Source organism: Balaenoptera acutorostrata, chromosome 16 (genome assembly GCF_949987535.1).
Source record: "Balaenoptera acutorostrata chromosome 16, mBalAcu1.1, whole genome shotgun sequence".
NCBI classification, from domain to species: Eukaryota; Metazoa; Chordata; class Mammalia; order Artiodactyla; family Balaenopteridae; genus Balaenoptera; species Balaenoptera acutorostrata.
In genome coordinates, this window is record NC_080079.1 from 26,944,880 (window position 1) to 26,958,020 (window position 13,141).

Sequence of the window (13,141 nt, forward strand, 5' to 3'; positions counted from 1 at the left end):
AAGCAAAGGCCAACTAGAGGAGAGACCACACTCCCAGACAGGTGTGTTATGGCAAAGGCAGAATCTCCACTGGAAACCCCAGGGAATGAAACGGCATGTTAAAAAGTTCCTGCCAACCAAGCTTTGAGGAAGGCAAATTAGCATTTCCCAACTGCAGGGGACCAAGGCCACACAAAACAACAAGTGGAAAAGTTAATCTGTATCCAGTGTTTTAATAAATAACTCATCCAGTGCAGAGCCCAGATGGGAGAACCCCAAAGGGAAAAAGGTTACCCACCAGCCCAGCAGAGGCAGCCATGGGGAGCCAGTCAGCAGCAGTTCCACGCCCCAAGGGGGCAAGAACAACTCTACACTCCATGGACATACCTGCCAAGAGGCCAGCGTTTGTGGGGCAGAGCCCAGATCGACCATGGAGGTAGAGCTGAGCTGTGGGCTCTACCCTGTGGAGCTGCCAGCCTGCAGGCCAACACCACACAAAGGCTGTCTTTGGAACCAGCCCGGCGCACACAGCAGATGACCTGCGCAGTGGAATCCCACCAGGGAAGTCTGCCTGAGATCACAGACACACTCTGCAACCAGCCAGCCTCCTGTGCCTTGGTTAGGCCCCCTGTAGTTTGGGTCTAGCCAGGGCTGCTGGCAGGACCGGGGACAGCCAGAAATCCTGACGGAGAGTGGTGCTGAAGCCCCCCTCTTCCACAGCTCTGCAAACCCGCACATTCCAGTCCACAGCTGCCTGGCCACAAAGGGAAGGGCCAGAGCTGAAGTCTTCCGACAAGCACTTGGCAGCTGAAGCTCAGCTGTCTCACACCTCCCAAGCTGGGGGGAAGAGCACCAGGACAGTCTCTGCTGCTGAAGTCAGTTGGCGGTGGCCTTAGGGTTCCTAGAAAAGCACGCTGATCTCCCATGTGGCTGCCCCGAACTGCAACTTGTTCCATCTCTCCAACTTTAGAAACAGCCTCTTAAGAACCTTTAATCCAAACAAGTGCTCTCTTGTCCGATTTCCTTTAGTGACTGTGAATAGGGAAAGAACTTGGATGGAACTGGCCAAACCAGGGCTCATCCAGTCAGCTTACTCTTCTCCCCTCTCCAGGCTACCAGGGTGGGGCTGCTCCCCTTCTGCTCACTGAAGCAAGCCTGCCAGGAGCAAGAAGAAACGCAGGGGACCCCTAGGCTTCTGCCTGTCCCTGTCCTCAACAAGCTGTGAGGATAAAGAAAGATCTTAATGGGAAGAAGTACAGAGTAGGCATTTAATAAATGCTGTTGACTGATTAAAATGGAAAGGCAATACAGAACAGTAGCTAAGAATATAGGCTTTGGGGTCGCTAGTACTGATTGTCAATTTACCACCTGTGCAGTAAGTTCTCTAAGCCTAAATTTCTCTATCTATGAGCAAGAGGTAATAAGAATTCCTTATGTCATAGAATTACTATGAGGATAATATAAAGTGATAATTTTATATAAAGAACTTAGCACTCAGGACAGGAATAAAGACGCAGATGTAGAGAATGGACTTGAGGACACAGGGAGGGGGAAGGGTAAGGTGGGATGAAGTGAGAGAGTGGCATGGACATATATACACTAACAAATGTAAAACAGATAGCTAGTGGGAAGCAGCCACATAGCACAGGGAGATCAGCTCGGTGGTTTGTGACCACCTAGAGGGATGGGATAGGGAGAGTGGGAAGGAGACACAAGAGGGAGGAAAAATGGGGATATATGTATATGTATAGCTGATTCACTTTGTTACACAGCAGAAACTAACACAACATTGTAAAGCAATTATACTCCAATAAAGATGTTAAAAAAAAAAGAACTTAGCACTAACCTGCAATATAGTAAAAACTAAAAAGAAAAAGAAAAAGCTTGCTTATATTATTACCTTAAAGACAAACAATACCCTGTACATTGAAAGAAAGCATAGAACGTTTTATTTTTATTTTTTACACTTTTTAAAAATTGAAGTATAGTTGATTTACATTGTTGTGTTAGTTTCCGGTATACAGCAAAGTGATTCAGTTTTATACATATACGTTCTTTTTTCATATTCTTTTCCACTATGGTTTATTACAGGATATTGAATATAGTTCCCTGTGCTATACAGTAGGACCTTGTTGTTTATCTAGCATAGAACATTTTAGATGTTAGGAGACCCTGCTGCTCTCATTAACTTGCTGTATGGCCTTTGGCAGGCTACTGTACTTTCTAAACTGCACAATTAAGGGAGATGGACTAGATCAGTGTTTCCCATTTGTCTGTGACAAGAAATAATACTGAATCATACTTTAAAAAAAATTCCCTTCTCAACTGTCTTTCAATTATTTTAATCATAGCTAGGGCCAGGTTCTATTTGGTGTTAGCATGTCTTTTTTAATACCTCGCTCGTACTTACTAATCTCTTGAACAAAGAGAAAGCTGGCCTCAGGCTTAGAATCTTCTGTGACAGGCCACTGTATTAAGCTAGAATTTAATAATATAGCTTTGTTATCACTGTGTTTACTTCCATAACTACCTTTAAATTACAGCAAGTGATATTGGTTTCCATATATGGTAGTGATTTAACTTTTAAAAATATATTTATATCAGGGGAGGTTAACTTAAAGAGAACATAAAGTAGGTAATATACTACAAGTGGCAAAGGTTATGAAGGCAGCACTAAAAATTTTGGAAATACTGGGCTAGAAGATTTTGAAAGCTCCTCTCCTTTCCAAAAGTGAATGTTTGTGCCCTAGAGGTGTCAGACTGCAGATCTCACCCCAGCCCCTTCCTACAAGGTTCCTCTCAAACTTCACTTCCTCCCTGGAGCTTCTTCCAATCCAGCAGCCTGACTGTAAGTCACTCGCTCCACTGTGCTCCCAGATCATGTTCTACATCATGGATTGCAGCATTTATTTACCCAGTACTGTAACTATCTCTTTACATTTATCCTCCCTCTACAACATGTGCTCCTTAAGACACGAATTTTGTCTTGGCATCTTATCCCCAAGACATCTATTATGGTGCTCTGTGTCCAGTACAAAATAGGACTTCAGCACTTGATAAATGCTGGATAAATGAACCAAGGCTTCTGCCCTTTTTTTCACTGAATGAGAAGTCAAAGGCAGTGTAAGGAGAATGTTGCCAGAGATTCATTTGCCATAATTCCAATTCAACACCTCTTAGCACTTAAGCTGGGTGATAGAACACTCAACTTTCTGACCTCAGTTTCAAGCCCTAAATTATATGAGAATCCATGAATCAGTTTTAAAGAGGGCTCGCCACATGAAATGTTTGGAAAAAGCAAACTTTTCTTCAAGAAACTTACCAGGATCAAGAAGAGACCAGTCACATCAGCACAAGGCCAATTACAAAGGTACTTTTGACTTCTGCAACGTAGACCAGAACTGGGTAAATATCCAAGAACATTCCTTCCATGTCCTTCTAGTGGCAGGTTTTAATACCAGAAAATACTAGGCTCGGGTGGTGAGGTGAAAGCCCAAATGGAGGTCTCACTATTGTCATGAATGACATCTGAATATCAAAGTGTTTTATCACATAGAAATGACACACATATATGAGGGTACTGCTAAACAAAGAAAAGCCCTTTTCCAAATTCAGAGGTTGCCCTTTCTGAAATATGGGACTTCCTCAATTATGTTCTTCATGTCATTTGGGCCTTGGACTCATACCTCATAAGCAGGTAGACTGTAAGAATCTTTAGGCCACATAGAAAACAGTATTCTTTTAACTGGAATAAATCTGTCAACAAAAAGGTACAGGCTAGCTGCACTAAATATCCTCTGCAGGTTCTTATTAAAAATATAAATTAAAGTCCAGCATAGTCCCTCTACTCCCTGCATCTGTTTGCTATTCTATCTCCATTATTAATAATGCAATGCTGGGTCTTGATTCAGGCAAGATTAATTCCCTGTTCCCAAAGCCTTCGGCTGACATTGCAATGGATATGTTTGAAGGCTATAAAGGCAGGCCCAGGAATTGCTCCTGACACGTGATCAGTGAGGAGATGGGGCCTGGGCCTCCAAGCTTAACAAGAGAAAAGAGGAAGTTGGGCTGGGCCTGTGATCAGAGCGGTGGTATAGCCTAGTGGTTAAGAGCTCAGACTCTGAACAGCTCAATTCAATCCTAGCTCTTTTACAGCCTAGAGGTGTGACTTTAGACAATTCATTTAACCCCTCAAGGGACTCAGTTTCCTCATGTATAAAACAGAGATAACAAAACAACCTGATAAGATTGTAAAGCATTTGACTCCATGATGAAAGATAGTAAGAACTAAAACAAAGCCAAAAAAAAAAAAAAACTATTATCATCTTCTTCCTCATCATAGCATCATCATCTCCAGAATCAACCTCTTAATGCTGAGGCAAGGTAGGAAGAGCCCTGCTACTCTTTCAGTCTACACACGCTAAGCACCCACCACCAAGATACCAAAAAGATGGTATAAGAGGCAAAAAAAAGATAGTATGCAAAACAAAAAACAGAAAAGGACATAATAGAAAGAGAAATCATGGACTTCCCTGGTGGCGCAGTGGTTAAGAATCCGCCTGCCAATGGAGGGGACATGGGTTCGAGCCCTGGTCCAGGAAGATCCCACATGCCGCGGAGCAACTAAGCCCATGCGCCACAACTACTGAGCCTGCGCTCTAGAGCCTGCATGCCACAACTACTGAGGCCCGCGTGCCTAGAGCCTGTGCTCCTCAACAAGAGAAGCCACCACAATGAGAAGCCTGCACACCACAACGAAGAGTAGCCCCCGCTCACTGCAACTAGAGAAAGCCCACACCCAGCAATGAAAACCCAATGCAGCCTTAATTAATTAATTAATTTTTAAAAAAAGAGTACGGACTCTGGAGCCAGACTGCCTGTGTTAGAATCCTGGCTCCACCACTTCCAATCTGTGTGACTTTAAGCAAATTATAGAATCTCTTTGTGTCTCACTTTCCTCAACTGTAAAATGGGGCAAATATTAGTACCTACCAGTATTTTAGGGTTGTGGTGAAAATAAAATTAGTTAATACATATATATATAAAGTGATTAGAAGAGTACCTGTCTCATAATCAATGCTTAACTGTTAGCTTTTATTATTACTGTTGCTATTTTTTCAACTGACAATGTTTAACTTAATATTAAAATATATTTAAATTCAGTGATTATAGAGGCAAGTAGGGGAGGCAGGTAGGAATTAGAAGTATTACAGGGCAGCAAATGGAAGAAAGACTAGGATAAAAAATGTACTGCAGGGACTTCCCTGGTGGTGCGGTGGTTAAGAATCCACCTGCCAATGCAGGGGACACGGGTTCAAGCCCTGGTCCGGGGAGATCCCATATGCAGTGGAGCAACTAAGCCTGTGCGCCACAACTACTGAGCCCATGAGCCACAACTACTGAAGCCAGCATGCCTAGAGCCCAGGCTCCGCAACAAGAGAAGCCACCGCAATGAGAAGCTTGCGTTCCGCAACTAAGAGTAGCCCCTGCGTGCTGCAACTAGAGAAAGCCCACGGACAGCAACGAAGACCCAGTGCAGCCAGAAATAAATAAATAAATAAATAAATGTACCAAAAAAAAAAAAATGTACTGCAGCTGATCTGAGCACAGATAACTGCAGGTTAAAAGGAAGTAGGTAAGATCAACAGAGGGATAGAGATGGATATAGTCATGATAAAGCAAGTAGAATAAAATGTTAATGGTAGAATCTAGGTTGTGGTACATGAGTGTTCACTGTAAAATTCTTTCAACGTTGTTTCTTGTTTAAAATTTTTCATAATAAGCTAGAGGGGAAAAAAGGAAGTAGACCTAGAGGAAACAACCCAAGATCTGGGTCATAGCTGTGCTGCCTGTCATTTGAGCTCAAACATCAGAAAAAGCTTGGAAAAACCTGATGGTTTTGGAACTCTTGCTCACCAACACTTTCCTGCACCAGATGAGCAGAGCTCAGGTGATGACCTGGACCACCTTGGCACAAGGAGGTACAGGCAGAAGGCAGAAACCCAGATGTTCCACGTGAGAAATGCCAATCTCAAGGGACTATGACATTATCACCCCTGCTCAGGAAAACCTCAGAAATAAGGCTCAAGGCTAAGGAATAGGGAGATGGAAGGGCAAGTGTACACACTCACTCATGGACTCTGTTGTCGCCATAGAGATCACTCAGGCCAAAGCTGATGTAGTGCCAGTGCTCGGGGATGTTGGCCGAAGGGCTCCCCACATTCCTGTACATGCTAACGTAGTCCAAGGGGTCTGGGCCACCCAACCTGCAAAAGACAAAACACAGAAGTGTCAGTGTGAGCCTGAAAGCAGACAATGTGAAGCTGAGGGGCTCTGCCTTACAAACCTAAAGGCCCCATCCTAGAGGAACCTGGGGTAAAAGATAACTAAAGGGAGGCCACACAGGTCTTATCTCCAGGATAAGACCAAAGGATGGGCAGCTGGAGGCAGCCCAATTCCATAAGCACAAGAGGCTCCCTTCTCCTATCTCCAACAGGTAGAACCTCCTTCAGAAATAAAACAGACTTATTAATATGTATAAAATGGATAACTAATAAGAACCTGCTGTATAAAAAAATAAATAAAAATTCAAAAATTCAAAAAAAACAAAAGAAATAAAACAGACTGATTGGTTGACCCTTTGGCTTCCTCCTGTTTCAAATTACCAATCCCAAATGGGATTGGCAGGGATTATCTCTCTTCCATGGTGCCTATAAACACGCCAAGCTTCAAGGCAAGAAGCGCATCAGTCAATCAATTGGCCTCTGTTGAAAGACCATCCTGATCATCCCCAATGGGCATTGTTACTGGAAGCAGAGGCTCAGCTCCACTCCTGCCTCTTAGACAGCTAATTCCTGAAAGACTATATTGTGCCCTATGTTAATTACAGTTTGTTCTAAACAGACCCAATGCCTCCAGACCCCAGCCCACACCCCCCAGACCAAAGCTGGTCTTTTATCATGCAAGTGACAAAGGCCAAACTTAGGCTAGCTCGGCTCTGCAGAGAACTGCAGCAGGAGCCAGGCTGAGAGCCCTATGAGCTCTTGCATCTGGAAGATGATCCCGGGACACAGCTGCCTCTAAGGTAGAGCTGGAACATTAAATGATTTGGGGCCTCTGAGAACCACATTAGACTTCCCCCATAATTCCAACAGAGAGGCAGTTGAGGAAGAGATTCAGCCATTAGCTCACTCTGAGGATTTAATTCAATAAGGGTTCCCTTTAGTAATTAGTGTTCTTTAAAAAAAAAAACCCTGCTTTTCTTCAGAATGGATAAACTTGGTAGACTTGAGAAACAAGACTAAATGGAAACCATCAGCAGAAGGAAGTCTGCATTTAGCCCACAAACACTGCACTTGAGCTGCCTCGGACATCTGACTGTTCCACAGACTGCAAAAACTTTGTCTGCTCCTGGGACAAGGATGGGGTACACTTTGCATTTGGGATCGTATGCTGAAGGAATGCCAACAACCAAATAAGACATGTTACATGTATGTGATCCCAGCAAGCATGCCAGTACCATGCAATTCAAACACTATTTAAAACCAGTAGGTCTGGTTTCACCCTCTTTTGCCAGGATGTTATTTGCCTTTGTAGAAATCCTTATTCTCTGCTAGGAAATGCTAAGTTATTTATAGGACTTGTAAGAAAGTCGCTACAAATAGCTTAGAATCTCAACTGAGTGGATTAGGAAAAGGGACAAATCTCCATGTCTTTCCTTAACTCTGCTTTCACCAATTCATCTGACTAATTCCACAACCAGTTAGATTTAGAAAAGTTTGTCGGGGAAAAGAGGAAAGAAAGGTAGGCTACCCCTGCAAGGACCTCACGATAACTGCAGAACCCTGGAACAGGTGGGAATGATTACAGGCTCCATATCTGCCCATCCTTCAGCCTAGGTCCATCCAGCATCAAGTGGCAAAACTGCGTCCACTCTTCCATGCTCCATCTACCACACCCCTGGCAGCCCTCTTTGTGGCCAAGTCTCCCAGAGGGTATTTCATCAAAGATTCTTAAGTTGAGGACTTAAGTTGAGGCATGATCTGGGTCCTGGGATAACATCTTTTTCTAAGATGTATTTTCAACTTAAAATACATACTCAACTTAAGTCCTTGAACACCTGACTTCATTCACTCCACAGAGAGGTTGCCAGAGTGGAGTGGCCCTAGGGCACTGGTTCTACTTCAGCTCCCTGATCACTCATGTCTCAGCTTTCAACCAGGATGTCCCTGTTGGCTAGGGACCACTAGTCAAAGAGCCACCCTTCTGTCACAAGAAAAAGAATCCCAAGGTACCCTGGGCCACAGCCAAACTGAGGCAGCCTCAGTCAGCCATCCTGCTATGAAAATTGAAGAGGGACTGTGGGATCCCAATTGTGAGGGTTATCAGTAAATTACTTTCAGGATCTTAATTATGCAACCCCCTCCGAATCTTAGAAAGAACCAGTCACTGAGCTGTTCCCTCTCATATATTTCTGCATCTAGGTAGCATTTCTAATTCCACAAAGTGCTATACAATCCTTTTTATTCATCATTAGATGCTGGCCCATCTTTTAAGATAAGTCCTGGCCTGGTTAAGAAACTTGCAACAAGATGAAAAAAGAAAGGTTCCTGGGGGAATGGGTGGAAAATAAAGGGTTCCCAAACCAGTCTTAGTCATTTGCACCTGTTCAATACCTTTTACACGCAACTCTATCCTTCATGGCCACTTGGGTGACATAAAAACAGTTGCCCAAATCTGAGTAGGGATTTCTCCTTATACTCAAATGAGGCCTGAACAAACAGCATGGCAGTGGCAGGTCCCCTTTTTCTCATGACACATCCCAATACAGTCCATCACTATACATATTTAAATATAGTGGTACAATATATTTAAATATGGGTGATTAAGTTATCAAGAGCTGCTTTGTACTCAGAAGCTCTCTTCAAAAACTCCTCTCAACCAAAGAACAGTGTGCCTGCCAGAGAGAACTGTACCACTGGCCACACCTCCTCCTGGCTACCAGACAGAGGCAGGCTGCTCTCGTGGCTCTCCCTAAGGAGCAGGTGGCTGCTCCCCAGGCCCTTCACACTGTCAGCCTCTTCACATCCTCCCATGGACACAGGGAGCTGGCCTCAGCCCTACACAGCCTAGCTTCTGCCATCTCCAGAAGAAGAAAGAGGTTGTCACAGAGGAAAAAGACTCACTCTTAAAGGGAAAGGTAACCAGCAAAGACATCACTCTATTCACTTCCCCCTTTGAGTGTACCTCCCCTTTGGCCACACCCCAAGCAGCTGCCTGAACAGTCTTTCAGGAGTCAATGAAGGGGCTCATCTAATACAGTGCCTGCACGAATGTGGTTTTGGACAGATTCAATTAATTCTCAGTCAACTTTTGGTCCAGAAAGACCATGAAGAAGAGTCCCTATAACACTTGTTTTGCCAAGAGGGGACAGGAAGAGACAAGTTGCAAAAGAAATGGGAAACTAGAAAAGACCATTCCCTCCCCAGGGGCAGCCCATCTGTACACAGGTCTGATCTTAACAGAGCTACTTGAGCATTACCCTCAGCTTCCCTGAGGAACTGCTGCCTAAATCTGGAAGCTCTGGACCACCAAGCTCCTCTTAACATCTCACTGCAGGATCCTTCGTGTCCAAGTCCCAGGTCTTCATCATTTACTGCAGTCTCCTTCAATTCTGAGCCAAACCATGGATCTCCCTGACCCTGTCTGCCTCTGTTCTAGCCAGTGACCTAAAGCAAAGCAGCTGCGGAGCCAGAAGAAGCTCTGCATGGAGAAACAGAACTGTGCAGAGTAAGCAGAAAGTTTATCAGGAAAAATTGCTCCGCCAAACTTCAAACGCAAAAGCACTGCACTGATATGAACGTCTGAGCTCATCGGGAAGGTATCAAAAAGAGACCTCCTCCTCATCCCTTCACAAGCACAACGCTCACAACTTGCTCCCCTCCTAACCCACAGACCCACACCCGCCACTACCCTGTGCAGTCTCGTGCCCTCTGAGCTCCTCCAGCCGCGCGGCTCCAAAGCCTTCTCAGATGCTCCCCAGGCCCCGCCTCGCCTCCCCCATCCCTCTTCAGCCGCCGCCCCCCCCCACCCCGGCTTCCCCTCGCCCACTAATGACCCCCTACAGGCGCCCCCTCCTTTCACCACGTTTACAGTTCCTTCTCTCCTATCGTTCCCCCCGCCGCTCCTACCCACACCCCCAATTCACTCTATTCTCCTAATCCCAGTTAACCCTTCATTCCCCTCCTCCCTCGCTAACCCTTCGCTACCCACAGGCTTCTTTAACCCCTTTGTCCCCATTCCTAACTTGAGCCTTAACTTCTTCCCTAGCAGCAGAAAGCCCTTCTTCCAAGTGCTTTAACCATTCTCCTTCCCCCTCCTATTCCCGCACAAATTACTTCGTCCCAGCGCTTTAACCCTTCTCAGCCCGCCCCTGTCCGTCTCCCCGCGGCCCAAGGCATACCAGTACTTGACGATAGCGGTAACCTGGAGCGGGTTCGGCTGGTCTGGGTAAAGGCGGCGGCACTCTCCGTAGATGGCGTGCAGTCCCGGGGGGAAGAGCGAGGCGAAGGCCGGAGGGGCTGTTGGGCCAGGGGCCGGGGGCGCGGTGGGGCCTGGGGCGCCGCTAGGCCGCAACTCCGCCATCGGGGCGCGTAGGGTGCTGGGGGGACCGGGGAGGGCAGACGAGGGGGAGAGCACTGACGCGCCAGCAGGCGAACTCCCTGGGTGCGACTCCCGGAGGCGATGGGGGGGCTGCAGCGAGGTCTAGGCTTCGCGCCTGCGCAAGGCGCACCGTCCGCCCAGGCCGTAGCCGCGGCAGAGACGGCCAGAGGGTGCCTCGGGCCGCGGGGCGCTCAGGGGGCGGGGCGCCGGCCTGCCCTATTCCGGCACCCATTGGCTAGTGTCTGTGCCAGTCACAGGTGGGGAAGGCATGAGTTGATAATAGGTCCCGCCTCCCTCTCCCAGGGTTGCGGGGCGGGGGTGTCCCAAGGCTCTTGGACTCCCCCTAGTGTTAGGAGGAACCCAGGTTTAAATAGAGATATTGGGGCATCCTTCTGAGGTGCTAGGGTCCCATGAAAGCACTGGGAAGTGCACCGACAAAGGGCTTGTCACTCTTATGGTGACACGCTGCTGAGAAGGATTTAAACATATATCCGACAGGGACTTCCCAGGTGGCGCAGTGGTTAAGAACCCACTTACTAAGGCAGGGGATACGGGTTTGAGCCCTGGTCCGAGACATGCCGTGGAGCAATTAAGCCCGTGCGTCACAACTACTGAAGCCTGTTCGCCTAGAGCCCCAGCTGCGCAAGGGAAACCCCCACTCGCCACAAGCGCAACAAAGACCCAGCACAGCCTAAAATAAATAAATATTTTTAAAAACCTTAAAAAAATATGTCTGACAATGGATTGATTCATGCGTCCATGTAGCGTTAGTTTTAATAGATTATAAATCTAAATGTTTCCTACCGTCTTTGAATATCCATTGACCGTATTGACTGACACTAACACCGCCAAATTCGGGGGTCATATGTTGAAATACCTATTTTGGAGTTCTGTCAGAAAGTAGCAAGACTTAAACTAGGATCAGCTAAATAGACATGGTGATTATTTATTTATTTATTTATTTTTATTGGAGTATAATTGCTTTACAATGTTGTGTTCGTTTCTGCTGTACAGCAAAGTGAATCAGTTATAAGTATACGTATATCCACTCTTTTTTAGATTTCCTTCCCATTTAGGTCACCACAGATCATTGAGCAGGGTTCCCTGTGATTAAACAATTGGTTCTCATTAGTTATCTATTTTATACATAGTAGTGTATATATGTCGATCCCAATCTCCCAATTCGTCCCACCCTCCTCTTCCCCCCCCCCCTTGGTAACCGTAAGTTTGTTCTCTACATCTGACTCTATTTCTCCTTTGCCTGTAAGTTCATCTGTACCATTTTTCTAGATTCCATATATAAGCGATATTATATGATATTTGTTTTTCTCTTTCTGACTTACTTCACTCTGTATGGACTTGGTGATTATTTAATACATGGTTCAAATGACATGGTTAAGATGACAATCTCTTTTTTGTTCTGTTTTAAGCAGAGGTATGCAGGTTGCCTTGAGGAACACCAATATTCATTATCTACTATGAACCTGCCCCTCTCCATTACCTTTGACTCTCTGTAACTGGGAAATTTTTTAATTCCTAAGGCACCGGGTTGGGAATTATTTTCCTGCCTACAATAACTTTTCATACAGTAGTGTCTGCCACTCAATGATCTTGAAGAAATTCCAAGAGAAAGGGATAGAAGAGAGTCCTGACTACTGCTGCTATTAACTAAAGGTTCCCTGCAACTTGAAGGGATGGAGGAAATAATTTAGAGAAAAATGCACTGGGCTCATTAGAAAACAGTGACACATAATCTCTCTTCACTTCCGTTTTCTCATCCATCAATGTCAATTCTAACTCCCCATGAAAATTAAAGATATACTGTTACTGAAGCTATTAGATGAACGATGTTTTAATGACCAAAAGATCATCTATACCAGTAGTTCCAAATGCCAGTCTTCAGACCAATGTTCGCATGTTGCCAAGTTTACACCTATCCAGGAAAAAATGAGAAAATCAACCAAAATGTACTTTTTTTTCAAAAAAAGCAAATTTTATACAATATAAATTATTTTCCTTTGTTCTGGGAATAGGTTCCTCCCCGTGTGTATTAAAATTTCCTTTTATTAGAGTGTGATGGTAATAGATGTTTAGAAACTGTTTACTTTGTAATAGATGTTTATTAATGTCTTATAGACCCATATAAGAACATGGCAACCTCAAATTGTCCACGGTAGGGAGTGGAAGGACTCATCTGTAAAATCCAAACATCCACGAGTTACTGATCAATCCAAACCGAACTACAGGCAAGTACTCAGGACTACATATTTCAGCATGCACTGCGAATCGCTTCAAAGGGACTACATAACCAGGCAGGCAATGCAACCATCAATTGGCGTCCCCTCCTACTTATCTACGCAGACTACAAAGCCCAGGGTACTGTGCGTCGGAAACGCGATGCCCCCGTCCCTTGAAACAGGCGGGGCTCCGAAGCCGCCTGAATTTCTAACTCAGGTGCAAGGCATGCTGGGTGTTGTAGTTCTTCGGAAGCGAGGTCGGG

The 13,141-nt window shown here is 45.3% G+C and overlaps 1 protein-coding gene across 2 annotated transcripts in view; it reads right to left on the reverse strand.

The window, feature by feature from the left end:
- SUFU (SUFU negative regulator of hedgehog signaling) overlaps positions 1 to 10,802 on the reverse strand; it is a 111,472-nt gene extending 100,670 nt beyond the window's left edge. For both annotated transcript variants that reach the window (XM_007187244.2, XM_007187243.2), the window contains exons 1-2: positions 10,442 to 10,802; positions 6,111 to 6,245 (exon numbers count right to left, since the gene is read on the reverse strand). In XM_007187244.2, coding sequence (XP_007187306.1) covers positions 6,111 to 6,245; positions 10,442 to 10,623 — 317 coding nt within the window. In that variant the 5' untranslated portion in view covers positions 10,624 to 10,802. The remainder of the gene's footprint in view (positions 1 to 6,110; positions 6,246 to 10,441) is intronic.
- Between the last annotated feature and the right edge of the window lie 2,339 nt (positions 10,803 to 13,141).